Source organism: Panthera onca, chromosome A2, assembly GCF_046562875.1.
Source record: "Panthera onca isolate mPanOnc1 chromosome A2, mPanOnc1 haplotype 2, whole genome shotgun sequence".
Classification (NCBI taxonomy): Eukaryota; Metazoa; Chordata; class Mammalia; order Carnivora; family Felidae; genus Panthera; species Panthera onca.
The window spans coordinates 45232330-45259869 of NC_138340.1; the positions used below are offsets into that span (position 1 = coordinate 45232330).

Below are 27540 nucleotides of genomic sequence, written 5' to 3' on the forward strand. Positions count from 1 at the left end.
TAAGAGTTGAACTTATTTGAATAAGCATTTCTTGGGAGGCTAAAGTATGTTTTTTTTAAACTTTCACCTTCTAGTTTTTGGCTAATATATGGAAAGAAAATAGTTTGGTCAGGTTTTTTCAGGTATAATTTACATACAGGAAAGTTTACCCTTTTTTAGTGTACTGTTCCAGTGTTTTGACAGAGACAGTCAGGCAATCACCAGCATTATCAAGATATATAACATTCCATCACTGGCCCCCAAATTCATTCATGCCACTTTGTAGTGAACCCCTCCTTCCAGCTCCAGTTCCTTGAAGCAAATACTCTTTTTTCTGCCTCTGTGGTTTTGCCATTTTCAGGATGTTACATTAATAGAATCATTATGTAGTCTCCTGAGTCTGGCTTTCTTGATTTTACATTTAGATATATTGTTGTATATATGAGGAGTTAACTCTTTTCTATTGCTAAGTGATACTTCTTTTTATGGATGTACCACAGTTTACTTATCCATTTATCTGTTGGAGGAAATATGGCTTATTTCCAAGTTTGGATGATGATCAGTAAGGTTACTAAAACCATTCACACACATTTTTTTAGTGTAAACGTATGTTTTCATTTGTCCCAGCTAAATATCAAGGAATAGGATTGCCAGATTGTATATTGAGTAGGTATAACTTTATCAGAAACTGCCAAACTGTTTTCCAAAGTGGTTGTAGCAGTTTGTATTCTCACCGATGGTGTATGAGGTCCCATCAATCCACATGTCACCAGCACTTGATATTATCAGGTTTTTGATTAAAACATTCTAATAGGTACGCAGTGACATGTCACTGTGGTTTCAATTTGCATTTCCATAATAACTGATGATGTTGACTATCTTTACATGATTGGTTGACAACCTTATAGTTTCTTCTGTTACAGTTATTCCTACGTTATAATCTATATCTCTATAATTTTAGAGATACTATTAAAATTAGAATTTATTTATAACTATTTGCTGCTACTGAATAAAAATACATGTGTTTTCAATTATTAAATGTGAATCCTAAGACCTTGCTAAATTCATTAACTCTAATAGTTATGTTGATTCCCATATAAACCATTATGTCATTTGAAAACAGTGATGCTTCTTTCCTGATTATTATATCTTTTACTCCTTTTTCATGCCTTATGTTAATGGTTATGAAGTATGGTAAAGTGTTGAAAAGAAGTCATTAACTGGGCATCTTTTTCTTGTCATCAAGGGAAAAGTAGTCAGATTTTACCATTAAGGATAACAGTAGTGGGACACTCGGGTGGCTCGGTTTATTAAGCGTGTGACTTCAGCTCAGGTCATGATCTCAGTCCTGAATTCGAGCCCCATATCTGGTTGCTGTCAGCACAGAGTCCACTTTGGATCCTCTTTCCCCCTCTCTCTGACCCTACCCGCTTGCACTCTCAAAAATAAATGAACAGTAAGTATGATAGTAGCTATACATTTTTCATAGATGCCCTTTACCAGATCAAGGATGTCTTCTAATTTCAGTTTTCTGAGAATAATCCTCATTAATAAGTGTGGAATTTAAGTGCTTTTTCAGCATCTATTGGGATGATCATATAATTTTCTTTTTTGGTCTTTTAATATGGTAAATAACAATGATTGGGTTTCAAATGTTAAGTCCACCTTGCATTCCTGGGATAAACCAAACTTGATCAAAGTCCAATTTGCTTGATTCAGTTTTCTAATATTTCATTAAATATATGTGTTTCTAGATTCATGCGGCTATTGATGTGTAAGGTTTTTTTTGGTAATATCTATTTTAGGTTTGTTATCAGTGTCATGCTGGCCCCAAATAAGAGGAAAAGTGTTTCCCCCTCTATTTTCTGAACAAAAATTGTGCAACATTGGTGTTATTTCTTCCTTAAGTGGTTGATAAATCTGACCACTAAAACCATCTGGGCCTGGAATTATCTTTGTGGGAAGTTTGTTGAACAAACTTCAATTTCTTTCAAAGTAAAGGACTATTTAGATGTTAAATTTCATCCTGTTTCACTTTTGATGCATGCTTAAAGGAATTTGTCCATTTCATCCAGTGTCAAATGTGTTGACATAAAATTGTCCATAATCTCTTCTATTATCCTGTTAATGTCTACATTTCTATAGCGATATGCTCTTTCACATTGAATTCTCTGTATTTTTTTCTTCAGCCTAGTTAGGATATATGAATATATATATTTATTGTCATGTTAAGGAGCATAAATCAATGCTTTGCCTTTGAATGGCAACTTGGAAAACTGGTTCTGTGCTTCTCAAAATGGGATAGTTAACAACCCCTGAAGAAGTCTGATCATTGGAAACCACAGAAATACCATGGCATATGAATTTTTCTACGGAAATTAAGTTATTTAAAGTGATGTTAGAAAGACTATGCTTAAGTAAAATCTGCATCATATGTTTCATTTTTAAACATAATTGGGAAATTTCTTGGAAATGTCCTTTTTGAAGGATTTGGGACTTAAACTCCCACTCCTTTGCCGCTTTATTTACTCTTCTCAGCCCTGGAAAAAAAGAGAAAATCCAAGAGAGAACCCAAGAGAGAATACAATCCAAGTTCTTCACTTTGCACCTGCAACAGCTTTCTGACTTCACATAAACCAGATGGGAAATTAAAACGTGAGCAGTCATTTCATTTGACCAGAGGGCTTACATTTAGAACAAGTGTGTCTCGAACCCTGTGCTTAGGTCCTGATGAAATGTCTCAGGCAGGAATAGTAATACTAACTGAGCATTTCCTCCTTGCTGGAGAGTAACATGACATGTAAGCCCGGCAACCTAAAACAGGTTTTATTGACAGTCTCATTTTACAAGACAGTGACACTTGTCCAAGGACACACAGGCATGCAATGCAGATGGGCGTCTGACCACCTCAGGGAAAGAGAAAGGTGTGGGGAGATGGGATTAAAGTAAGTAACAGACCCTCGCCCCTCAAGACCCCCCAGCAGCACGTCCCGGGTGAGGGCCGCCTTCCGGGGCGCAGGAAAACTGCGCGCTTCCACAGGCGGCGCCTTAAGGAGGCCGGAGGGGCAGAGAGAGAGAGCCCGCTGGGCCCCGCCCACACCCTGCTGCCATTCCCCATTCGCCGCCGACAGACGCACGGCGGAGACGTCACGGCGCACGCCGTCCGGAAGTGCGTGAGCTGCGATGACGACGAAGGCTGCGGCGGGGCTGGTAGGTGGGCGCGCGGGGGGCGTGCGGCAGGCGTGCGGACGCGCGCCACAGGGGGGGCTGCTGGGCGACTGCCGCGGCCGACCTTCCCCCACGCAGGGTCACCTGGGGCGACCCTGAGGTGGTGAGAGGGCTCCTCTACACCGCGGAACGGAGCCTAACGTGGAGGTCGTGCGGCCGTGTCCCTGCCACGTTCCAGTGACTGCAGGCTGATTCACCGGGCTTCCCCGGGAACTTTCCCTTCCTCGAGGCCGGGCCCCGGAGGGTCTCACTAAGCTTTTTCGGTCCGGCACCTGGTGTGGGACACGGCACATACCACTTCAGGGCCAGGGTCCTTAGCGGGTTTTTCTGATTTGTGGCGGAGTTGGATGGAGACTGTTTTTCTTCCCCACGTGGTCTGGATGAGCGGAACTCGCTCCACCTCCTGGTGGGCAACGCCGCGTTTTGAAAGCTGCTTCCCAAGGAAAGGAATGGTTCTCCAGTGGTTTCTTTCGGAGTCAATTGGAATCCTGTTGGTCCCTCAAAGAGGCCCACTTTACATGGAAAACAGGGTGTGGGTGGGACTCAGGAGCTGGCATAATGGGAGGGAATGGTGAATGAGGAAAAAGTGGGAAGCAAAGACAAGTCTTGGGGAAACATGTATTCTCGTGTCTAGGAAATCTCCCTGGGTCATAAATCTCAGGGGCAGGTGGGGAAGTACAGTGATAAACATCAGTGATTGTCCCATGTTTTGGAGGAGGCCAAGTGTTCCTGCAAGTGTTTGAGTTACATTTTCTGCAGCCATCTGCCCTTAGCAGACCGCTCCCCTCAAGCCTTAACCGAAACCCACCTCTCCAGAGGGTATTGTAGCAGTAAGATGTGAGGACGCGAGTATAGCAGTAAGTGCTTCAGGAGTACAAAAGTGGACAGCTACAAGCATAGATCTAGTATAGGTGTCTGCCTCTCATATTGTCACTGTTTTCAGTTTTTTCATCTGAACAGCAGATGAGAGTCTCAGTTAAATAAAATTGCAGTAGATCCCTTTGTTTCCCTTGGCTTGGAGATTTCATTATTGTGCATGCATGTTTCTCTCCTAGATGTATAGTTGGTGACTTTGTCCCCAGATGCTGAGGTGCCTGAATCCCTGGCGCAGGCCACTACTGAGCTGTAGTTGGAGTAGGCTGTGCCTTTTCAAGCAGTATCTGTTTACAATGAAGTTGCAGTCTCCAGAATTCCAGTCACTGTTCACAGAAGGATTGAAGAGTCTGACAGGTGAGAGATTAGGATGCTTTCTTGCTTTGGAAGCCCATGTGAATGGAGAAGCATAGGGTTAAAGTTTTTTAGCCAACACTCGAGGGTTTTGTTTCGTTTTGGTTTTGTTTTTGTTTTGCTGTTGACCTAACGAAAGAAAAGTTTACCATGGGTGATCCAAAAGTAGCCAAAATGTAAGAGTCCAGCAGTGACTTCATTTACAAAGCACGGCTTTTCTGTATATTGTGCTAAGTACTTCACGTACATTACAAGATTTGGCTTACTAGCTTAATGTGTAGATATATTTTGTTTTGTGGATGAGGAAACAGTCTTAGGAATGTGCCAACATTTTTATAATAACTGGGGAGCTGAATTTTGAACTTGTGCAGCCTTGTTTTCAGAACCCAGCTTGTAACCACCAAGCTGCATTTCCTGCCTAGGCAGAGGAGGCAGAAGGAAATAGGAGTCCCCTCTGTTTGTGCATGTGCAAAACTTACCTGGAAGGAGCAAGGGAAATGACTTTAGCTAAGTGCTTGATTACAGCAACTTCCATTGCTTGTCACAGTTTTCTCATTCCTTATCTTGGAATATCAGCCCAGCTGTTGCTGAAGCAGCCACCCTGATGTATTTCAAAACCTGTGGTATTTTAGTGGCCCATAAGAAATTCACAAAGGTAGATGTATGTAGGAGCATGGCTTATACAGTGGTTTGCAACCCTAGCTGTCTATTAGATTCACTTAGGAAGCTTTTAAGATCTACAAATGCTGGGATCCCACCCTGACCCACTAAAATGGAATCTCTGGGGAGGATGGGCATCTATATATTTTTATAAGAGCTCCACTCTATTAATCTGATGCACAAAAGGTGGAGGAACCATGGCATTATATTCATTCCTTGTATCAGTTTATTCCCAAAGCTACTTTCTTATTCTTGAAATTAGATGATTAAAAAAAAAATTTTTTTTTAACGTTTATTTATTCTTGAGAGAGAGAGAGAGACAGAGTATGAATGGGGGAGAAGCAGAGAGAGAGGAAGACACAGAATCCGAAGGAGGCTCCAGGCTCTGAGCTGTCAGCAGAGAGCCCATTGTGGGGCTCGAACCCATGAACCGTGAGATGATTAGAGCTGAAGTCGGATGCTTAATCAACTGAGCCACCCAGGCACCCCCCCTTTTTTCTTTTAATTTTTTTTTTTTTAACGTTTATTTAGTTTTGAGAGACAGCGACAGACCATGAATGGGGGAGGGGCAGAGAGAGAGGGAAACACAGAATCTGAAGCAGGCTCCAGGCTCCCAGCTGTCAGCACAGAGCCTGTCACATAGATGATTTTTTAGATACACGTCAGAGGTCAGTGCTCCAGAGCTTGTTGATTCATATAGATTCTTCATGTGGTCTTGAAGTCGAGGGCCTAAAGCTGATACTTGCCTGTGGGTTTTAATTACAGTGAAAAATGCTAGAAACTCCCAGTGCAATAGAAGTATCAGTCACAACGTGTGATGTAAAGTTTTCTAGTAACCACATTAAAGGTAAAAAGAAATGGGTGAAATTAATAAATTATGTAATAAATAAATTAATAATAAAATGAAAATTATTTTAGTAATCATTTTATCAACTTTACTTAAGATACTATAATTTTAATATAAAATATGTGTAAAAATTATTAAGGAGACATTTCACATCCTTCTTGTAACAAGTCTTTGAAATCTGATGGTTAGCACATACTAACCATCTTAATTCACCACATTTCAAGTGCTCAGTTCAGTAACCACATGTGCCTGCTATTTGAGCAACACGAGTTTAGAAGCTCCAAATTTGAGTTGAATTCAAGCTTGTTCTTTCTTTATATGCCTTTCCCAGCTCCTAATCTTCCCATCTTCAATTGCAAGAGGCCTCTTGGAAGAAAGGTGCCAAATGCTTGGATGTAGGTAATTAACTGTTGGTGGCCTGTTTCAGGTCCTTCTGCATTTTTCTTTTGGAAACAAGACTCTGGATATTGATTGCTATAAGTTCTTGAACGTCTTTTATTTTAACAATTTCATTTGGCTTACTGTCACCTCAAGAGTTGAATTGTCTCCACTTTAAGAGGTGAAATCCTAAGGATTTAGAAACTAAATAGGGTGGAAAGATACAGGTAGTTTATCCACAGGGTCTTGTCCTTGAAAGACTGGCAGATGGGAGCATGGACATTTTCTAGACTTGACATTTTTAGGCTATAGTGGAAGTAGCAAGAATGGAATCTTTTAGTGCAAAGCTCAGTCAGTTAGAAAATCAAATAATTGGTTTTGTTTTTTGCTACTTTCTAAAGACCTGGGTGTCCTGGTAAATAAAATAAGATGTTCTCCATGAAAACAACACTCAAAAACACACACACTAATGATGGCTATTGTGTGGTGATACCGTGCAGTTAAATACCATATCAGTTCTCAGATCTTAATAGCTTCTTTGCCACATGTGAAATTAGTTTCCAGTATGTAAGAATTTGGGAAACTAGGATAGTAGATTTTCTGTACCCTATATAGGATTTTATTATTTGTCAGTTTATGTCATGTAATTTGTTTTTCCTGTTGCTTGAGGACAACACTGTAGAGGTATATTAGGGGCATATAAGATTTTTTTTCTTCATTCTGTACATGAGAATGAAGTTCCAAACATAGTGGTTTTTGCCTACATTACGTGGTTGGTGGACAAGCCAGAGCTTCTGTGGTCACTTGGCTATAGTCCATAAGCAATGCTGGGGATAAGTACTCAGCAGTTAGCTTTTAACTGCTTAGGTATATGATGTCATAAAACCATCAAAGTAACATTTGGGACAGTAGGAACACCCGATCACTCTTGAAATTTGGGAGCTTCTGTATATTGGTGGTATGTGGTCATGCCATGGGATGGTCTTACACTTCGACTCACTTTCTGTACCCCCAGCCTCCAAAACTCAGAATTCAAAACATAAAGCACAGAAGTTAAAACTTTGAAAGTTAACATAAAATTAAAATACAGACACATAGAAGTTTTCTGACACATGATGTCCCATGGTCTTTTGTATTGCTAGCCATAATTAAAAATCGTTTATTATCAGATGTGGCAGTTGAAGCAAATTAATAGCTTTGGAATGATGAAATTATGCATTTCTTGAGTCTCAGGCTTAAATTTACAATTAAATTCAGTTGCATTAGGTATTTCACTGAGTATGTAGTTTATAAAACTTGTTGGAATGTGGATTTCTGTAAGATTGAATACAACAGTAATTGAGGGAAAAAGGAGTGTCTAAGCCTGATAATCCCTACTCTTAGGTCCGTATAAAATCATTGGTTTCTTACAGTTTTTATGACTGTTCCACACAAGCATATACATATGCCTTTATATGCCTTTCTCAATTGTATCATAATGTTAGAATCGTGAGTTTTTTGGAGATAGTTATCTATTTCCATATGGCTAATCAAAATGATGACTAGATTATTTTCAATTCTGGATCTCTTTCTATAATGCAGTTAATTTATTAGGTGACTTTGAACTTAAAATTTTATTTTAGTGAGCCAGCATGAAAATCTTATAACAGAGGTTATCTTGTATTCAGGCTTGACCTTCTTCATCCTGTTAAAGTAAGTTCAAATGAAAGTAAAACTTGCTCATTTTTTGGATTTCAAAATGGTTTCTTACTGTGTTAATTTGAAGGAAGAAACCTGTAAACAATACACATTTCAACGAGGCCACTCTAGTTTTTTTTTTTTTTTTAATTTTTTTGAATCTAGGATACCACAGTTAAGTTCTCTGGTGAGCCATGTTGGTGTAAAGATGAGTAAGATAGGTTTTCTACCCTGAGAATGAACAGGAAATTTTAGTATAATTAGTACACATAAAACTAGGTTACTGTGATAGCTTAGAAGAAATTCAGTCAACTCTGCCATCAGGAGAGGCTTTCTAAACTGAATCAAAAAAGATGAGTAAGGATAAGGATGAGATAGATCAGTGTTTTTTCCCACTCTGGGTGGTGCCCATTAGTGAACCATAAAATCGATTTAGTGGTCATGACCAGCATTAAAACACAGGGAAAGAGGATACAGTAGATGAGATTGTGTGGTGTGTATTTTGTGAAACTTCGTTTTAAGTACAAGTGATTGCCATGCAAAATGCCTTTCTTGGTGTGGGTTGCGCACCAAGACTTTTCATGGCCAGCTGCTCAGCTAGATCAGTAAGTGGGGAAGGTGTTTGGGTGAAGTGACCCGTACGAGCAGTTAGATGGAAACTACCAGGAGAGTTTGGTGAATGTAAAGTGTGATGCAGAGATTAGTGAGAGATGAGACAGAAATGGGTCAGGAGGCCCTTGTATAATGTACTGACGAAATATGGATCTTGCGCTGGGAGTAGTCAGAGGAACAGTGGCATAGCTTAATCACATTGATAATTTAGAGCCCTATGTCTGGACTGTGGAAGCTGGATTTAAGGGGGCTGGTGTAGCCCTCTTGTTCAGGAAGGAGATAAAGAGACTGTGAACTAGGGAGAAATGAGGGTAGTGTCCAGAAATAGTTTGGCAGTCCTTCACTTTTTGGGTCCTGGACCTCTATAAATCTCATGAAAACTGGAGTAACATAGTTAGGGGCCCTGAACCCCATATTAAAGGAACCCTTAATAGCGACAGATAATGGGACTTGATAAATATGGAGTGAAAGAAGAACACATACTCCTGGGAAGGACTTAGCTCTGGGAGAGCTTTTAAGGTAAGGCCAGGAGGCAGAGGGTGGGAGCATTTGTTGCTTTGTAGCAGATTGTTTTAGATAGTCTGCAGAGAGTGGGGCTGGAAGGTTTAGGAAGAATAGGTAGAGGAGGAGGAGGAGCAAGAGCAGATGAGGGGTAGGGATGGAGGTTAACGTATCGGGTTGTGATTAGGGATGTCACAACTCTGATGGATTTCCCTCAGTGCTAAATAGGTGAGAGTGCCCACCAGCCAGAGACCACAAGGAACACACCAGGTGCGTTGTTACTGCAGTGAGGGAGAACACCAACCAAGGAGAACCTTGGAGTATCTCAGCAAAAGGTTTTTAGAAAGAACTTCTTGTAGGATTTGTGCTTGTTTCGTGTTTTGGGGCGGGTGTTAAGAAGTGGGGCTTTGCTGTGGGTTAGGTGGTATCAAGCAGCAAGGATAAATCTGATGCGTGTCTTAATTCTTACCTAGGAGACGAGAACCCAGCACTCTGCTCTGTTAACCGATGGGTAAATAAGGAGCAGTCCCATGTATTAATTGTCATAAGGTGGTGCCTCTGACAGTGTTTGTGTCTCTTCTGTGTTCAGACATGATTACTAGTTGTCTTAACTGATTCATCATGGTCACCGAGTGGACTTGTCTGACATGGATGTTCTCTGAGATGATGTTCAGCAGGAGAGCGCTGGGGCCCAGTTGTGGGTGCCAGGCCAGCTTGTGTCAAAACCAAGGCTTAGGGGTCATATATGGCCATTTCCTGGATGTCATTCTCACTAGGTACCATATGATGTCCTTTAGTCATTATGTAATTATAGTAGACTTTGTCTTGTCCACTCTGGGTTTCCTCTACTGAGTTCCTTACAGTAGTTCCAGCGTTCATATGGCTTTTCTAGAACACAGATAGGAGCAGATATAACATCATGTGCACTTTTTTTCTTGGCGGATTCTTCATTGTAACATTATCATACCTGGTGTGGTAGACTAATGTTGTTTGACAGTTACATAGTTTTATGCATGAACATACAGTTTCAGCATCAGTACCCAAAGAGAAATAGGTGTAAGAACTCCTCACAATTCTGAAATAGAAAAAGCAGTTATTCACTTTACTTTTTGGTTGTAATTCAAATCTGTATCGGTGACATTGGGGGTATTGTGGAATTCGGAATTATCTTCCAAATCTGCCAAGAAAATTTCTGCAAGTTCCCTGTTCTCACAGTTGTGACAGGCATTCTACTATAGGTAAGTCACTTCATTTCTGTGGGCCTTGTTCTCCTAATTTTTATCTGAAAAGGTTCAGTTAAATAATCTCTGCTGTTCCTAATAGATGGGAGAAACTTTGTACTTATGTAATTCTTAAATACATTGAAGTAAAAAATATTCTTTCTCCTCTCAGATTTATTTGTGAAAGAAAATCATGAATTAAGAATAGCAGGAGGAGCAGTGAGGGATTTATTAAGTGGAGTAAAGCCTCAAGATGTGGATTTTGCTACCACTGCTACCCCTGCTCAGATGAAGGAGATGTTTCAGTCTGCTGGTATTCGCATGATAAACAACAAAGGGGAAAAGCATGGGACAATTACTGCCAGGGTGAGTGAAAGGTTTGACAGCAATTGCATTGCCTCTCCTTTAATTTTTATAATTTTTATGTTTTTTTTCTAGGTTTTAAAAAAAAATCAAGTAACAAAAAACTACAAAAATATGTCAGTCTTGGGGTGCCTGGGCGGCTCAGTGGGTTAAACGTCTGGCATCCTACTCTTGGTTTCAGCTCAGGTCATGATCTTGTAATTTGTGGGTTTGAGCCCCACGTCGGGCTCTGTGTTGACGGTGCAGAGCCTGCTTGGGGTTTCTCTTTCCCTCTCTCTGCCTCTGCCCTGCTCTCTGTCTTTCTCTCTCTCTAGATAAATACACATAAAAAAAAAAGTCATTTTCTATCTCCCTCTTAAACCCTGCATCCTCCTTTGCTGTAGCCTCCTCTGCTGTAGCTAGTTGTTATGGTACTTACCTGTTAGCCCCACGGTTCTAAAAAAGACCTTTCTATGCTGCAGTGTTCTAAAAAAGACCTTTCTCTGCTGCAGTGTTTGTCTTTGTTTCAAATTTCCCGGGTGTAAGATGTTGTCTGCTGATTTCTGCACAGGAGAGCAGCTCAGCTTTCTTAGCAGCAGCACAGGCACTTCTCCCTTGTCTTCTCAGTGTACATGTATCATCATTTTTGGTTGAATATATTCAGTGTTTACATTTATAACTATGGTTTACTGCTGGATTGTAAAGTGTATTGTGACTACCTTTCTTGGGTGATTTTGGTTTCCCTGCAGTTAATAACATTTTTCTTTTACGTAGCTTTCTGTGTGCCACTGATTCATTCCTCTACTCTGTAAAATTCTTAGTAGAGTAAACCAGAGTAAACCCGTCAAGTTTCAGTTCCTTGTTTTGAGCCACCTCACCTGGTGCATTCTCTCCTCTCATATCTGTATGTTCTGGGCGGGCTCCTCATTCCTCATCTCGAGATTTCCCTGCACCAGATTCTGGGAATTTCCCGGCCTCTTCCTTACTAGACTGCCTTGGTCCTGAGTCCTGTGTGATATTCTTTCTTGGTTTTGCTCTCATTAAAAAAAATTTTTTTTAATGTTTATTTATGAGAGAGAGAGAGAGAGAGAGGGAGAGAGAGAGAGGGGGGGGGGAGGGAGGGAGGGAGGGAGAGAGAGAGAGAGAGACACGGAATCCGAAGCAGGCTCCAGGCTCTGAGCTGTCAGCACAGAGCCTGATGTGGGGCTCAGACTCACTAACCTTGAGATCATGACCTCAGCTGAAGTCGGACGCTTACCCGACTGAACCACCCAGGTGCTCTGATTTTTTGCTCTCATTTTAATAGTTTGAAACCTGGAAAAGTCTTACATGTCTGAAAATATTTTTATTTTACCTTCACACTGGTCTGATAGTTTTACTGGTTGTAGAATTTGAGGCTGGCAGTCATTTTCACTCAGAACTGTAAAGACTGTTTTCCACCTGCCTGTGTTGCCACTGGGAAGTCTGAGCTCATTCACATTTCTCTTCTGTTTGAGACCAGATTTTTTGCCTGCCCTGAAGCCTTTCTGATCTTTTTATCAGGTGTTTGTAGTTCCAAGATGCCGTGCTTGGTTTGTATGTGTTTTTTCATTCATTGTGTGGGGACACTTAGTGGGCCTTCTTGTATTCCTCTCCTCATTTCATCCCTTTTGTTCAGTATCTTCAGCTTTGGAAACTCCTGTGATGTTGGATATTGGATCACGGGGTCTGAGCTTCTATCTTTACCTTTGTCTCCTAATTTATATTCCCCTATCTTTGTCTTTCCATGAGATTGCCTTAGCTTGATCATCCAGGTTTTTTTGTTTTTTTACATTTATTTATTTTTGAGAGAGGCAGAGTACAAGTGGGGGAGGGGCAGAGAGAGAGAAGGAGACACAGAATCTGAAGCAGGCTCCAGACTCCCAGCTGTCAGCACAGAGCCCGATGCAGGGCTTGAACTCACAAACCATGAGATCATGACCTGAGCCGAAGTCGGACGCTTAACCAACTGAGTCACCCAGGCACCCCAAGAGGTCTTTCTTCTTTTGAAAACTTCCTTTTCTTGTTTCAGACGCAGTATCTTATTTCCTTTAGGATACCAGTTAATAGTTACTTGGATAATGTCTCTCTTTCCTCTGAGCTTTTTCTGTCTTTCCTGTTGGCTTTCTTTAACTGTGGGTTTGGTTCTTTCCTTACATTTGTGTGATCCTCTGGTGTTTGTAAAGTGACTTGAGAGATTTACTCTAGTTTTGTGTGGGAAACATCAGCCAGTTGTGGGACCATCGCTATCCATATGAGTAGGCCTATTCCTTATTCCAGAATAAATCTGGTTATTAGCATTTTGAAAAACCAAGTGGGGGAAGGGAATAAAGGTCATGTTGATTTTCTTTTTTTTTTTTTTCCCCACTTAATCTTGTTTTCATTGGGGTGCTTCATTCCCACTGTATCTGGTGTCCCAAGGTGTAACCATTTTTAGGCTAGCCTTTCTAATGAGGTAATCTCTGGTTCTTTGCCTGGGTAAGGTAGGCATTCCAGGGGTCTATTTCTTACAGTGATTTTCACATAGTCTTCATATTTCTTTTTTAAAAAAAATTTTTAATGTTTATTTATTTTTGAGAGAGAGACAGAGCACACGTGGGGTATGTAGAGAGGTAGACAGAATCTGAAGCAGGCTCCAGACTCTGAGCTGTCAGCACACAGCCTGACGTGGGGCTCAAACCCATGAACTGCGAGATCATGACCTGAGCCGAAGTTGGACACTTAACTGGCTGAGCCACCCAGGCGCCTCAGTCTTCATAGTTCAAACCTTTTACTTACCACTTGCCTTGAGAGAAAACGTGTGCCTTAAATTCTTGAGTTCTAGAGCTAACTTGTTTCTAGAAAAGAAATGAGATTGAGAGGAATGCCAGAACAGACTTCCAATGATCAGTAGTGGTTTTCAGCTCTTAATGAAGAGATTCCAAATTCCTGCATGGCATGTAAAACCCTTTGTTGTCTACCCCTCAGTGCTAACATGCTGTTTGTCAGCTATACTTTTTTGTGCAGATAATATCCCTTCTTTCTCTCCACTGTGCCTTTGGTCATCTTTTCTCTTGATTTGAAATGTTATTCTTACGTGTGCATGTGCAGATCCTACTTAGTTTTCAGGGCTCAGCTCACATGTCAGTCGTTCTTGAAGCTACTCAGCTTTTCCCAGCTGAGGTAATCTTTCTTCCCATGACATATGTAGCACTTTATTTCGACTTCATTGATTACCAGTAAGTGAGTTGCAGGATGTGTTAAGGGTTTGTGTTTTTTCCTCTTTCGATCCTTTGCTCAGTGGTATATATGTTGTAAATTGATAATCAGCTCTTTGCAAACCAGAGTTATTATAAAATATTTCAAAGTAGCCTGAATTGAAATTGGAAGAACTAGAATATACTGTTTTAAAGGCCTTCTCACTCCTCTGCCACAACATTTGTTAGAGTTGTCTTTTTTTAAACATCAGACTCCCTTTTTTTTTTTTTTTTTAAAGTTTATTTACTTATTTTTGAGAAGGGGGAGGGCAGAGAAAGAGAATCCCAAGCAGGCTCTCTGCTGTCAGTGCAGAGCTTAAATTCGGGGCTTGATTTCACAAACCGTGAGATCATGACCTGAACCAAAATCAAGAGCTGGACGCTTATCTGACTGAGGCACCCAGGTGTCCCAAACTCATCTTTTCAAATTAAGATGCATTTATTTTTTAAAAATATTCTTTGGCTCTGTCTTTGAATATTGTGGTTGTCTTTCTATTTCAAGATACATGTGCAGTAGGTGACTTTGAAAAGAAAGATGTATGTGTCAGAACTCATTTTTTTCAGTTCATCCAGTGTTCTAAAAACTAAAAAAAATTTCATTACAGCTTCATGAAGAAAATTTTGAAATTACTACACTGCGGATTGATGTTGTCACTGATGGAAGACACGCTGAGGTAGAATTCACAACTGATTGGCAGAAAGATGCTGAACGCAGAGATCTCACTATAAATTCTATGTTTTTAGGTAATATCTGGAGATCATGTTTTAATCCATTCTGTCTGAAAGCTGCCTTTTAAAGTGAATCTGCATTCTGGAAATGTCCTCCAACCTGGGAAGTTGCATTAGTTTCATCTAAGAAACAGTGTAGCATATGGGTTAAAAGATGATTCTGGAGCCAGAAGTCCCAGGTTCAAATTCTGACTCCATGACTCACTAGCTATAAAAGGAGGATGTTAATATTAGCTTCCGTTGTAAGGCTGTTGTGAGGATAAAAGAAGTTAACAGTTTTAAGTCCTTAGAACAGTGACTGGCACATGTACACATTCAGTGTTAACTTACTAATTGCATCTAAAAATGGTTAACATTTCAGGTAAGAAAAATGCATGTCCCCCATGTCACTCTCCACTGCACATCTTTCGTGGGTTCCCACCCTAGCTCTTCTTCTTCTGGTGCCTGGATGCAGACTGATAAATGACTTCAGCAGCCTCTCTGTTGCTGTGCCTCGGCACAACATCAGACTCTTTCATGGCATTGCATTTTAGGAATCATCTTGAATCAGAGTTTCATGCAAGAGAAAACCTGTTTATCATCTCAGCTTGATTTTTGTGTGAATGAAACCAGTGAGACTCATAGTAGGTGAATTAAGTTAGTGCTTAATTGAAGCATTATTTTTTGTACTTTAAGTTTTAGGCAAGCCCTTTATGTTTAACACTTTGGATTAGAAAAGAGAGATGAAGCATCCACTTTTCATAACCTGGTTGTGGCAGCAGTAATAGTGAAAGGATGAAGTATAGGTTTCCTCGCTATCCAAAAGTATTCTGTGTCACCTTTCTTAAGTTGAAATGGTGTAAGTTGAGGAAGCAATTACTATTTCATCAAAATGAAAATCCTTTTCCAGATTTCTTTCAGGTAGTGAAAACAGCTTTTAGAGTAGGTCTTTTGTAAAGGCAGCGTGGCCTAAAGTGAACTTTCAGATAGTGGAGAAAACCTGTAATAGTATTTGCTTCATGGGATGGAGAAGGGGGTTGTAGGTGGGATCTCCTGCTAATTACATTAAAGATGATGTCTTTAGAGCACCTGCTAGGTTCTGAGTCACTTGATACACTTTATCTCATTTAACTGTCAGGAAAACTTCATTGAGGATAAAATCCATTTTATGAGGAAACAGACTGAGATGTTAAGTAACTTAGCTCAGGTCACAGACTACCATGATTGGACCTTGGGTTTCCATAGCCTACATGATTTATCAGTCCAGTTGGTGGCATGTTGTCCCTCCGTTATGTGATCACACTCCCGGTGTTCATTTCTTCTTCTTTCTTAAGATTTTTTAACATTTATTTATTTTTGGGAGACAGAGTATGAGTGGGGGAGGGGCAGAGAGAGATGGAGACAGAATCTGAAGCAGGCTCCAGGCTCTGAGCTGTCAGCACAGGGCCTGACTAGGGGCTCGAACCCATGGACTCCCAAGATCATGACCTGGGCTGAGGTCGGACACTTAACCAACTGAGCCACCCAGGACCCCCCCTCCCCCCTTTCTTTTTACCTCATTCTGACTTAGGGTAAACTGCTGCAACTACTGCAATGTATAAAATCTGTAACTAGCTTCTCCTAAGCATACCTAACTAAAAGAAGTTAATTCTTTTTCAGTATACTGTTTTATAAAAGTAAAAGCTGTTCTTACTGGTACTACTGTTTCACTGTTTCCTTTCTTTTCTTTCTTTCTTTCTTCTTTTTTTTTTTTTTTTTTTTAAAGTTTATTTGTTTTGAGAAACAGTGAGGAGAATCCCAGGCAGGCTCCATCCACATAGTCAGTGCAGAGCCTCACACGGGGCTTGAACTCATAAGCTGTGAGAGCGTAACTTGAGCCGACACCAAGAGTCAGACACCTAAGCAACGGAGCTACCCAGGTGCCCTGTACTACTGTTTTCTACCATTTGCTGAGCCCTTGTAATGTGCCGGGCATGGTTCTGAGCACATCACAGCAATTGAATCTTCCCAGCATCCCTATGGAGCAGATACTGCTATTTAACCTATAGTAATTTGCTTAAAGTCATGCAGCTGGTAAACTGTAGAATTAGGATTCCAACCTAAGTGTCCTGGCTCTGGAGGTCACGTTCTTGACCACTACATTATTCTTAGCAACTCTGCTTTATTTCTTACTTTTATGCATTATATTTTGAAAGTGATATTCAGAGCAAAAAACAAAGTGCACACCTATCAGTGTGTATTGTCACTAATTTTTACTTTTTCTGTCCAGGTTTTTTTCAAGCCTTACTGGGTGAAGCATTCCTAGTTTTGCCATTTCTGGTTACTTTGTGTCTCACACTTTGCTCGTTTTATCCTGTGTTTTGTTTTGTTTTGTTTTTTGTTTTTGCCTCCAACCTTGATTTTTCCTTTAGTGAAAAGGACTTTAGTATTTCCATGCTCACCAGGGAGAGCCGTCACTTCATTAAGAGAAATTACATTAAGAGACCGATAGACCTCATGTATTTGCTACTTCGTAATCATATTTTTTCCCATTTTCTGTTATTTCTTTGAATTTTGAGCCTTTCAAATTTCTATATATATCAAAATGCTATATAAATCAAAAGTTTGGGAAGTGTTATGCTTGAGCTTACCAGTATTGCATTTGGGATAATCAAAGAGCATTACAGTTCAAACAAATAAATTGACAAGTAGTTGTTCTTCAGAGGTAGCGGCAGTGCCTTTATAAGGTAAAGCATCTCTCAGGATCACTGACCACCCCCCACCACCATTTGGATGATTGAATGGTACCTGTCTTTGCTGTTTTTTTCAGTCCCTAGAGTGACCAGCTGTCTGTTTGCCCGGGACAGGAGATTTTTAATTTTTAAAACTAGCAAAAGTTCAAGGATAACTGAAATGAACTGGGCACTCTACTGTTTGAGGTTTTATATGCCTTATGTTAATTTTTTCTTTTTGTTTACATATGAAAGAACATATTATAGTGGGAATTTTTTTGGTTACATTTCTTTGAATGGGTATCAGGTTCACATGGTTCAGAATTCATGAAGCTTAAAAGGCTGCAGAGTTATCTCCTGATCTGATTCACCATACCCTTGCTCAGTGCAGTCAGACTTGGATTTTTGCCACGTGATAGAAATGTGAAAAAATGTTGCCTCAAAGATTTATAATTTTTTATGAGTAAGGTTGCAAAATATTCATTTTTTAAGGTTTTTAAAAATATTTCCTTAGCTTATTTCTACTGATTTCTTCTATTTATATGTGGTATTTTTATTTATTTACAAAAGCTTTTTGTATATTATGGAAACTTGGTATTTGACTCTATTAACTTAGTATTTTTCTCAGTATGCTTTTCATTATGGTGGTTTTTGCCATGAAGGCACCTTTGATTTTTGCGTGGTTGAATTATTTCCTTAAGGCTCTGGTGTTGTGGGTGTGTGTGTGTGTATCTAATTTTAGTTTCTTGGTAAATCCCCATGCAGTGTAAAATCTGCATATTAACTTTGACTCCCCCGTCCCCATACTTAAGTATTAATAGCCTATTGATAGGAAGCTTTACTGATAACAGAAACAATCAAGTAAAACAAATTTTGTATGGTCTATGTATCATACACTGCGTTCTTACAGTAAAGCAAGGTAGAGAAAAGTGTTAAGAAAATGAGAGAAATCATTTACAGTACTGTAAAAATCTACCTCTACGTGGACCCATGTAGCTCAAACCTGTGTTCAAGGGTTAACTGTATATTTTTAAAGGTTTTCCCCATTCCAGGATCATAAATGTTTTTTCCTATGGTTTAGTTTTTCCATTTTATTTTTGCTTTTTATTTTTTCCCCCAGATTATTTTGGCTATTCTTGTTTATTCTCTCATATTTACTTGAAAATCAGCTTGTTTGGTGTCTCGACCCCAGTTCATACTAGCGTATTTCTTATTTAGTTCATTCTTGGATATTATCTTTTTAGTTGGTGTTATAAATACAGCCTTTTATTCCATTATGTCTTCTATTTGATAGTGGATATGGATGAATGCTATTCATGTCTATTTTAACTTTGTAACTCTTCACTTAATTTTTACTGTTTATAATAGTTTTTAGCTGACTTTCTTGTTTTCTGGGTCTTACTTGTTAACAGTGATGATATCTCTCCCCGCTTCTTTAATGAATAGGTTTTGATGGTACCTTATTTGACTACTTCAGTGGTTTTGAAGATTTAAAAAATAAGAAAGTTAGATTTGTTGGACATGCTAAACAGAGGATACAAGAAGATTATCTTCGAATTTTAAGATATTTCCGGTAAGAATTTTTTTTAAATAATGGTAATAGTTTTTAATACCCTGGAGCACAATTCTGAGCATGTGAAACGCACAGGTGAGTGTACAAAATGGTGACATCCCAAATGTCTGTTCCTGATAGATTTAGTAAAATGTGACTTACTGTGAGAGATTACTTAGATGCTTCGTATTTTCTTTCCCAAGGATATTTACTGCATTCTTTGATGGTTTTATATAATTCAGCTTTAAATCATTTTTCTTGTGTCCAGTGTTCTTTTTATGTTCTGCACTCATCATTCATTTCACAGATAATTGAATGCTCACCACAGGCCAACCACTGTGGTGGGTGCTTTGAACACAGAGTAACCGGTCAAAGTCTTTGCCTTCACATGGGTTACAGTTTGAGGTGGTCATGGGAAATCCCTTAGATGAACTTAGTAAGCATGAAATGCATTTCCATGGTTTTGTGGATAGAAATGATTTTTAAAATCTGGGTTCTAACCTTTTTCAAATTTTTTTTAATGTTTATTTTACTTTTTATATATTTAAATCCGGGTTAGTTAACATATAGGTGTAATAAGGATTTCAGAAATAGAATTTAGTGATTCATCACTTACATATAACACCCACTCCTCATCCCATCAAGTGTCCTCCTTAATGCAACCTTGCCAGTTTAGCCCATCCCCCCCATCCCTCCAGCAATCCTGTTTGTTCTGTATTTAAGTCTCTTATGGTTTGTCCCCCTCTCTGTTTTTATATTATTTTTGCTTCCCTTCCCTTATGTTCATCTGTTTTGTATATTAAATTCCACATGAGTGAAGTCATATGATACTTGTTTTTCTCTTATTTTGCTTAGCATAATACACTCTAGTTCCATCCATGTTGTAAATGGCAAGACTTCATTCTTTTTGATCACCAAGTGATACTCCATTGTATATATAAACCACATCTTCTTTATTCATCATTTGGACATTTGGGCTCTTTCCATACTTTGGCTATTGTTGATAGTGCTGCTATAAATACTGGGGTGCATGTGCCCCTTCAAACAGCACTCCTCTATTCTTTGGATAAATACCTAGTAGTGGAATTGCTGGGTCGTAGGATAGTTCTATTTTTTTTTTTAAATTATTCTAAGTGGCTAGTTTATGTGTAGTAATATTTTTTACTGCTTAGGATCACATCTGGAGTATTCTGTAACAGAGCCTACATATTTTGTTAGTAAATGTTCTTTAAATTTCAGTATTTGCAGACTGTCTTTGCAAATAATAGAACACAGGCTGACATCCATAGTTACTGTCATTTAATGTACATTATAAATGAATTTTAAAGATGTGTTCATACAGGTATACTTTAAGGCTTCTATTTCTGAGATTACAAGAAATACACTCCTGTGTCTGCAACTAGATGTGTCCTATTTGAAACTCTTTATTAAAAGTATTGAGGGGTACTAGGGGCTCCTGAGTGTCTCAGTCAGTTGAGCGTCCGACTTTGGCTCAGGTCATGATCCCATGGTTCATGGGTTCGAGCACCTCATCGGGCCCTGTGCTGACAGCTGAGAGCCTGGAGCCTGCTTCAAATTCTGTGTCTCCCTTTCTCTCTCTCCCTCCCCCACTCACACACACTCTCTCTCAAAAAATAAGCATTAAAAAATTTTTTTAAAAAGTATTGATGGGCACAGACAGGCATACTTTGTACCCTGCTCCATTGATGGCATTCTGGTGTTGTTTTGGTGCCTTTCCAAGAATGCTATTTTATTCATTCAGTATAGGTACCAGTTCCAAGAAGTACATTTGCTAGCCATTCTGAGTGGCTCAGTGATTTGCAAATCAGACTGAGCAGAGGGTTTTACTTCTTGCTAATTACAGAATGTTATTTACATTTTATTGGATCTCAGTTTTGTCATCTGGGAACAAAGAGAAGGTAGAGAGAATTGACCAGATGATTTCTAAGGCCCCTAATTCTGTTGTCTTGTAGTAGATGTATGGAATAGTACCAGTAAAATGAAAAACTAGATTTTTGCTAGTGATATGCCAACTAGAGGTAACATCGTCTGAAAATTTTGTTTTGTAGGTTTTATGGGAGAATTGTAGACAAGCCTGGTGACCACGATCCTGAGACTTTGGAAGCGATTGCAGAAAATGCAAAAGGCTTGGCTGGAATATCAGGGGAGAGAATTTGGGTGGAACTGAAAAAAATTCTTATTGGTAACCATGTAAATCACTTGATTAACCTCATCTATGATCTTGGTGTGGCTCCTTACATAGGTGAGAAGAAGTTATAAAATATTTGAGATTTTGACAAAGAGATACCTGGTTTACAATTTCATAAGAATGTTTGACTAATTCCAAAAGGAGAAAGAGAGTATTTTAAAGTAGGATAAACTGAGATCACAGGTAGGAGGACACAGCTCAAAGACAGCACAGCACTGAAGTAGGACACAGTGGCCTCTGGTATCAGACCTGGGTTTGACTGATGCTTTGCCGCATATCAGCTTTGTGATTTGGGTTAGTTCTTTAATCATTAGTTGTTGAATCTAAAAAAGGGGTGTGAAAATAGTTGCATCTATCTAAAGGAAGGGCTGAGACATTCAGTGAATTAATACATGTGAGGCACTTAAAGGGTAACATATATGGAAATTAATGTTATAATGTTCAGAAAGAACAGTGGTATATGCTACCGCATACTTAAGGAAACTTGGGTGTATTTCAAATAGTTATTGAATGGTGGGTGGGGGGTGAATGTTGTGTGACAGTAGCTCGGTGAGAAGTCAGTAGTAAGTGTCACTTGTGCGTCTGACACCACCGCCTCTGGAAATTAATGTTTTAGGGCTCCTTACTGTAGGTCTTGGGGGGATTATAGGAAAGAATAGCAACAGTTTATCAGTGGTTTACCTGTAAGATGGGAGCATCACACTGAACCAGTGAGTTCTAGTGGCAGGACATTTAGTATACTATAGCCGTGATTGGTTGAGGAGATTAATGTGTTTTATTAAATTTATCCACTGTAAAAAATAAAAATAGGTGAAAAATTGTTTTTGTCCCTACAGGCTTACCTACTAATGCAAGTTTAGAAGAATTTAACAAAGTCAGTAAAAATGTTGAAGGTTTTTCACCAAAGCCAATGACTGTCTTGGCCTCATTATTCAAAGTACAGGATGATGTCACAAAATTGGATTTGAGGTTGAAGATCTCAAAAGAAGAGAAAAACCTTGGTATATTTGTAGTTAAAAACAGAAAAGATTTGGTTAAAGCAGCAGATAGTTCAGAACCATTGAAACCCTATCAAGACTTCATTATAGATGTAAGTATATACAGGCTTGGTCAGAACTAATTTATTAATACTAAGACCCAGTGTGTTCTGTGGATTTCATTTATTTTAAGTGAAAAATTTCACATTGGTTATTTACCTTTTAGGATAAGATGATTAGTAAGCATTCTAATGTGTGGTGAAACTAAGTGTTTGATTGTGGCACTCAGTCTAGGGAATCTGATGCAACGACCCGTGTGTGTGAACTCCTGAAGTACCAAGGAGAGCATCGTCTTCTTGAGCAAATGCAGCAATGGTGCATTCCTCCATTTCCTGTGAGTGGCCATGACATCAGAAAAGTAGGCATTTCTTCAGGAAAAGAAATTGGGGCTCTGTTGCAGCAGTTACGAGAACAGTGGAAAAAAAGCGGTTACCAAATGGAGAAAGATGAACTCCTAAGTTACATAAAGAAGAGTGAAAATTGATGAGAGCGGATATTAAATAGCAGAAAATTTTTGGTAAAACTAGTTTGTTCGTTTTTTTTTCCCTTCCCTCTTAGATTTAAGAGAGACTTGAATATATAGCAGAATAAAAGCCAGCGTAGAGGACCTCTTCAGATGAGTAAAGGTCTTATTTTGTGAGATCTAATTATATTTTAGGCAGTAAACTGAAGTCTACCTCCTCTTAATTTGATTTATATCACTGAACCCTGTGATTCTTTTGGAGTAGTTCCTACTGCAAATAGTATAGTTTCCCCCTGTTGTAATCTGTCTAGGCTTTCTTCTTTTTTTTTTGGTATAGCGTGTTACTGATTGATCTTAAAACGTGGTAACTCGATAAAAGTGTTTCTTAATGTTTGTAATTGAAATAACTGCATTATTTTATCGTTCTGGAATCCAGGTAAGAAGTGAAACTTACAACAGTGTGTTGATAACACAGTAGTTGACAAAATGGCCTATATAAAATAATGAAGACCAGATGTGTCCCAAGTAGCTGGCATTCGTATACCCAAAACTTGTTCTAGCAAGCTGTTTTAGTATGTAGTTGATACTTTTGTCATAATTTATGCATGCTAGGCCTGAGAAAGATTGGCTTGACAGTTACTCTTGAGCCTATTATTTTAATAAACATTCCCTTTGGAATTGGAAGAGAAATGTGTGTGGTATGTGACAGTATATATCATTACACATACACACATATTCTACATACTGACAAATTAAGGTCAGTGTTAACTTTTTAAAGATGTGGCCTACATTATAATGTCCGTGAACAGGCCTGTACATATGGTCTTTTAATTTCTTTTTTTAATGTTTCTTTGTTTATATTTGAGAGAAAGGGACACAGAATCCGAAGCAGGCTCCGAGCCGTCAGCACCGAGCCCGACGTGGGGCTCGAACTCATGAGGTGTGAGAGACACTTAACCGACTAAGCCACCCAGGTGCCCCTGCACACATGGTCTTTTAAAGTAAAAGGTTTGAGCTCTAAATGTTTTCAGTAGGTAAATGGGTGCAACGTATTATTTCAGCATTGTGACATTTTACTTTTGTGTAGCCAGACAGGTCAGTAATTTAAGTCCCACTTAAAAATAGTGTTATATGCTTTTTTTGTTGTTTTTTTTTAAATATCAGAAACTTTTATTTGCAAGTGTCAGTAAACAAAATAGAACATTCTGTGAGGTTACACCTTTCAGATGGCAAAAGTAAAAGCAGTGTTCCTTCTCTGTGACTGGTTTCAGTGTAGAGATGTGCTTTGCTATTGGAAATAAGTTTTAGTTTAGTGTAAGACTGAAGAACTAGTACAGTCCTATAAACCCAATGTTCTCAGTAGTAGTAATAGCTTAGGAAAAAAACTACAATCTTGGCATATACTCTTAAAGAACTGACAGCATTCTTGAGTTGGGTTTCATTTACTTCCTGTATATAAATAATGCAGCATGAGATTCAGTTGATGTTTTAAGTCTAGGCAGTCACAGCCATGGCATGTTTGGTAAAAGAAAATAATATATTACAACATCACAGATTTTAACAGTCTGCTTTTGGCTAGGCCTCATACATTTTCCCCCATTGGTTGAACTTTTTTCCCAGTTAATTTTGTAAAGCAGTGAAGGAATATCAAAATTACACAAATGTGAAAGGATCCAAAAAACACTTGAACATATAAGCAAAGAGGTAGGTAGCAAATCAGTCTATCTAGAACTTCATCTTAAATTATTGGCTTGTGAGTAAATATTTTACATTATTTAAACAATGAGGATGTGTAATATTGTTTGCTCTTAAAGTTTACTTACAATTTTTTTCAAGTTACATGGAACAAAATTGCTTACAAAATAGAGTGTCACTTGGAGCCTTATTGAACAGGGTATGTTTTAGCATCCCTGCTCCATAGTAGTTTAGGTTCAAATTAAAGAGTAAATACATAAGTTACCGTTTTTCACTAACAAATACATAAGGAAATGAACACTTTTTTGGGGCTCAAACTGCATATTTTAACTCTTTAATATTTTCAAAATTTACAAATCAGTATGAGAGAAACTAAGGAAAATTAAAGCCTTTCTTCTTTGCCTCTTTCAAAAAGAGGAATTTCAAATATGTTTTCTGCAGGAAGCCATCACTTTCAGTGAGGTCTTCATGTCCTATCAGGGACATTCTGGCAAGCCAGAGTATAATGGTACCAAGGTACTAAAGTAGATATTCCTAATTTTAATTTAAATCTTTAAATACCATTTGGAACCTTCCATGTAATGTTGCTTTTTACTTAGGTATGCATCAAAAGCAGGAATTTCCAAAGCAGATCTGATTTTTAGAAGACCAACTTGATAAATAACTTTATCCCTAATGTATTTGTTTACAAGCAAAGTATTACTTTGTCTGGACTTATCTCATCTTCAGTGTCTGGGATTGTGGGCAATAGAGCAGATCGAGTCAAACCCCAAAACTTCTGAGGTGACATGTCTTTTTTGGTGGCTGTAAATTTCCATCCAATATGGCTTGCACAGATCCTACACTGGGCGATAGTCCAGGCGTACCTACACAATTAAAGAAAGGTATCAGGTAAGGAAACACATTTTTGTATCCCAAGCTATCACGGTAAATCTGTTAGGAAGACAGAGCCAAATTCTGTAGTTTTGACTGTGCTCTTAAGCGGTGTAAAACTAATCTTGTTAATGTGGATTAACTCACAGGTACTTTTCCCTGGCAGTTTCATATTGCAGTCATGTTAGAAAACACCAACCAACCACCTCCATAAATACACTGGTGTCAAGTCAAAATGGGGGGTGGGATGGAGAGAGACCTGTATTTTAGACCTACTCGTCTACAGTAAGAATGATTTTGTCAGAAGAGTCAAACTGTAACTAGAAAAATCAACCAAACCATTTCTTACGTCCCTAGGGTATATCTCTTAATTCTAGTTTTGTATCAAATAAGATTGGACAGTTCGAGTCACATGGTCCTAAGTCCAAAATGGCAAGTATAACCACTAATCCATACTCAGCTTACCTCTGACTACTTATACTTTCCTCAGCCTTAATAGTATTTTCAACAACCCTAACAAGTTTCCAGGTGGTGCTATATCAGGCTCATACTTTGAAGGCCATTCGGCAAAACCAGGACTAAATGGTTTCTGCATCTGTTTTGTCTATTACTGCTTGGGATATTCTCTGGTTTGACACATTATGGAATATACTGGTTCAGATACAGTTTTGCTGGGTCATAAGCCAGCTGATTTTCAGAATGAGCTAAAAGGAAAATGAAAGAGGTCTGGGTTAACTGTATAGCTAATTTAAGGATAACTGCAGTTGCCAACTTTCCAACTATACATTTAGTGAGACTATGCAAAAATACTGTTACTAGCCATTCTCAAAACGAACAGCATTTAAATAGAATTATTCATCTTAGTGTCTATTTTCGATTATAATTCTAACAACTCTGCTTAGAACTCTGGATTTTTCTGCCCAGTTAAGGCAGCAAAACCAAAAAAAAAAAAAAAAAGTAACCACCACCACATTACCCAGGAAACCAGCTGTGCTCTGTAGAAGGTCGACCTATCAGATTCAAGTTGCAAGCCTTATACACAGTAAGCGTCTCATGCACGTATCCATGAGGATTCACATAAGCTGCCATCGGCCCACATAACGATAAACTACAAGAGAGAATCACAGAGGATAAGTCAAAATGGGAAGAAAGAAATGTCTAATGAGGTTATAAGAGGGAACAGCTTAGAATCCCGTTATGAAAACAGAAGGTTGGCAGCCCAATTTCAGTCTACACGTTTGTAAAATAGGGAGTTAAACTTCATCTAAAGGAGTCTTTCACAGAGGGAGTACAGTGAAAATGTCCTTTTGGTCATCCTTGGGCTGCTGATTACTCTGTAGACAACAATGTCTCTATTGTCCTACACAATAGTGTCCTATTTGCAGTAGCAGTACGTGTTCAGAAGCATGTCCTACTTTACCTTTGGCCCTGAGTGTAAGATACTAGCCTAAAGCATTCATGTTACCCTTATTCACTAAAAAGATACACAGATTTTCAAGCAGGAATGGGGAAGAAAGGATTGCCCCCTTATAATTGACTTGACCATGCTGATTAATACCTTACATAACTATTGCTGCTGAGTACCCAATCAGGAAGGGTATCTTAACCCCCTCCTATTTCATTTGCTGAAATGACTGTAATTTAATGGAGGGAAATATATGGAGAATGGATATATAGTCTTGACTATAATTCTGTTGTAGGAGTTGGGAAAATATATCCAGAAGTACACTAAAAATGTAATAAAGCTCTCACCTGAATATTTCATTTTTGGTTGTTATTTCTGTTTCTTGACATTGTTTACAGCAAAGAGATGTACACTAAAAAGTTTAAGGGAAAATTAGTGGGGAAAACTCACGTTTGTTTAATTATGTAATTACATAGCTCATCAAGAAACTTTAGAGAAAGTACTGATCCCTCTGAATAACGTTTTCCTTCCAGTCATTAAAAACTATAGTTTTTAGAGAAAGTGACACATACTCATTTCTAAAACTAATGACTTTATAGGACAGTGACATATATATATATATATATATATATATATATATATATATATATAACCACATATGCTCCACATACAAATCAAACTTGAAACGTTTATTAAAGGATGTAAAAACAATCTGAATGTATGTGTGATCCCAAATGAAATGTCTAAATTATCCTTTAAATATTTTTAATGTAGGGATCCTTGGAGGGGGGCTCAGTCAGTTAAGCATCTGATTCTTGATTTTGGCTCAGGTCATGATCTCACTGCTTGTGAGTTCGAGCCCAGTGTCAGGCTCTGTCCTGAAAGCTCTGAGCCTGCTTCAGATTCTGTTTCCCTCTTTCTCTGCCCCTCCCCCACTCATGTTCCCTCAAAAATAAATATTA

The 27540-nt window shown here is 38.7% G+C and overlaps 2 protein-coding genes across 8 annotated transcripts in view; one reads left to right on the forward strand and one right to left on the reverse strand.

The window, feature by feature from the left end:
* The first annotated feature begins 3104 nt into the window (after positions 1–3104).
* Positions 3105–26930, forward strand: TRNT1 (tRNA nucleotidyl transferase 1). Of its 4 annotated transcripts, none has more exons than XM_060631597.2 (8): positions 3105–3189; positions 4263–4437; positions 10502–10695; positions 14531–14669; positions 18791–18917; positions 20966–21159; positions 21942–22195; positions 22372–26930. In XM_060631597.2, exons 2-8 carry the CDS (start codon positions 4290–4292, stop codon positions 22624–22626), a joined length of 1311 nt encoding a protein of 436 aa, XP_060487580.1. In that variant the 5' UTR covers positions 3105–3189; positions 4263–4289; the 3' UTR covers positions 22627–26930. The 4 variants fall into 4 exon arrangements, with proteins under 4 accessions (XP_060487580.1, XP_060487581.1, XP_060487582.1 ...); XM_060631598.2 differs by lacking the exon at positions 3105–3189 and adding an exon at positions 3200–3470; XM_060631599.3 differs by lacking the exon at positions 3105–3189 and adding an exon at positions 3500–3613.
* The window catches only part of CRBN (cereblon), a 39641-nt gene continuing 21010 nt past the window's right edge, over positions 8910–27540 (reverse strand). For 2 of the 4 annotated variants that reach the window (XM_060631594.2, XM_060631595.2), the window contains exons 9-11: positions 26926–26990; positions 26150–26281; positions 18788–25166 (exon numbers count right to left, since the gene is read on the reverse strand). In XM_060631594.2, the coding sequence (XP_060487577.1) occupies positions 24986–25166; positions 26150–26281; positions 26926–26990 (378 nt within the window). In that variant the 3' untranslated portion in view covers positions 18788–24985. Of the gene's footprint in view, positions 10185–18787; positions 25167–26149; positions 26282–26925; positions 26991–27540 lie in introns of those variants that run through there. The other 2 variants (XM_060631592.3, XM_060631591.3) reach the window with 2 other exon arrangements.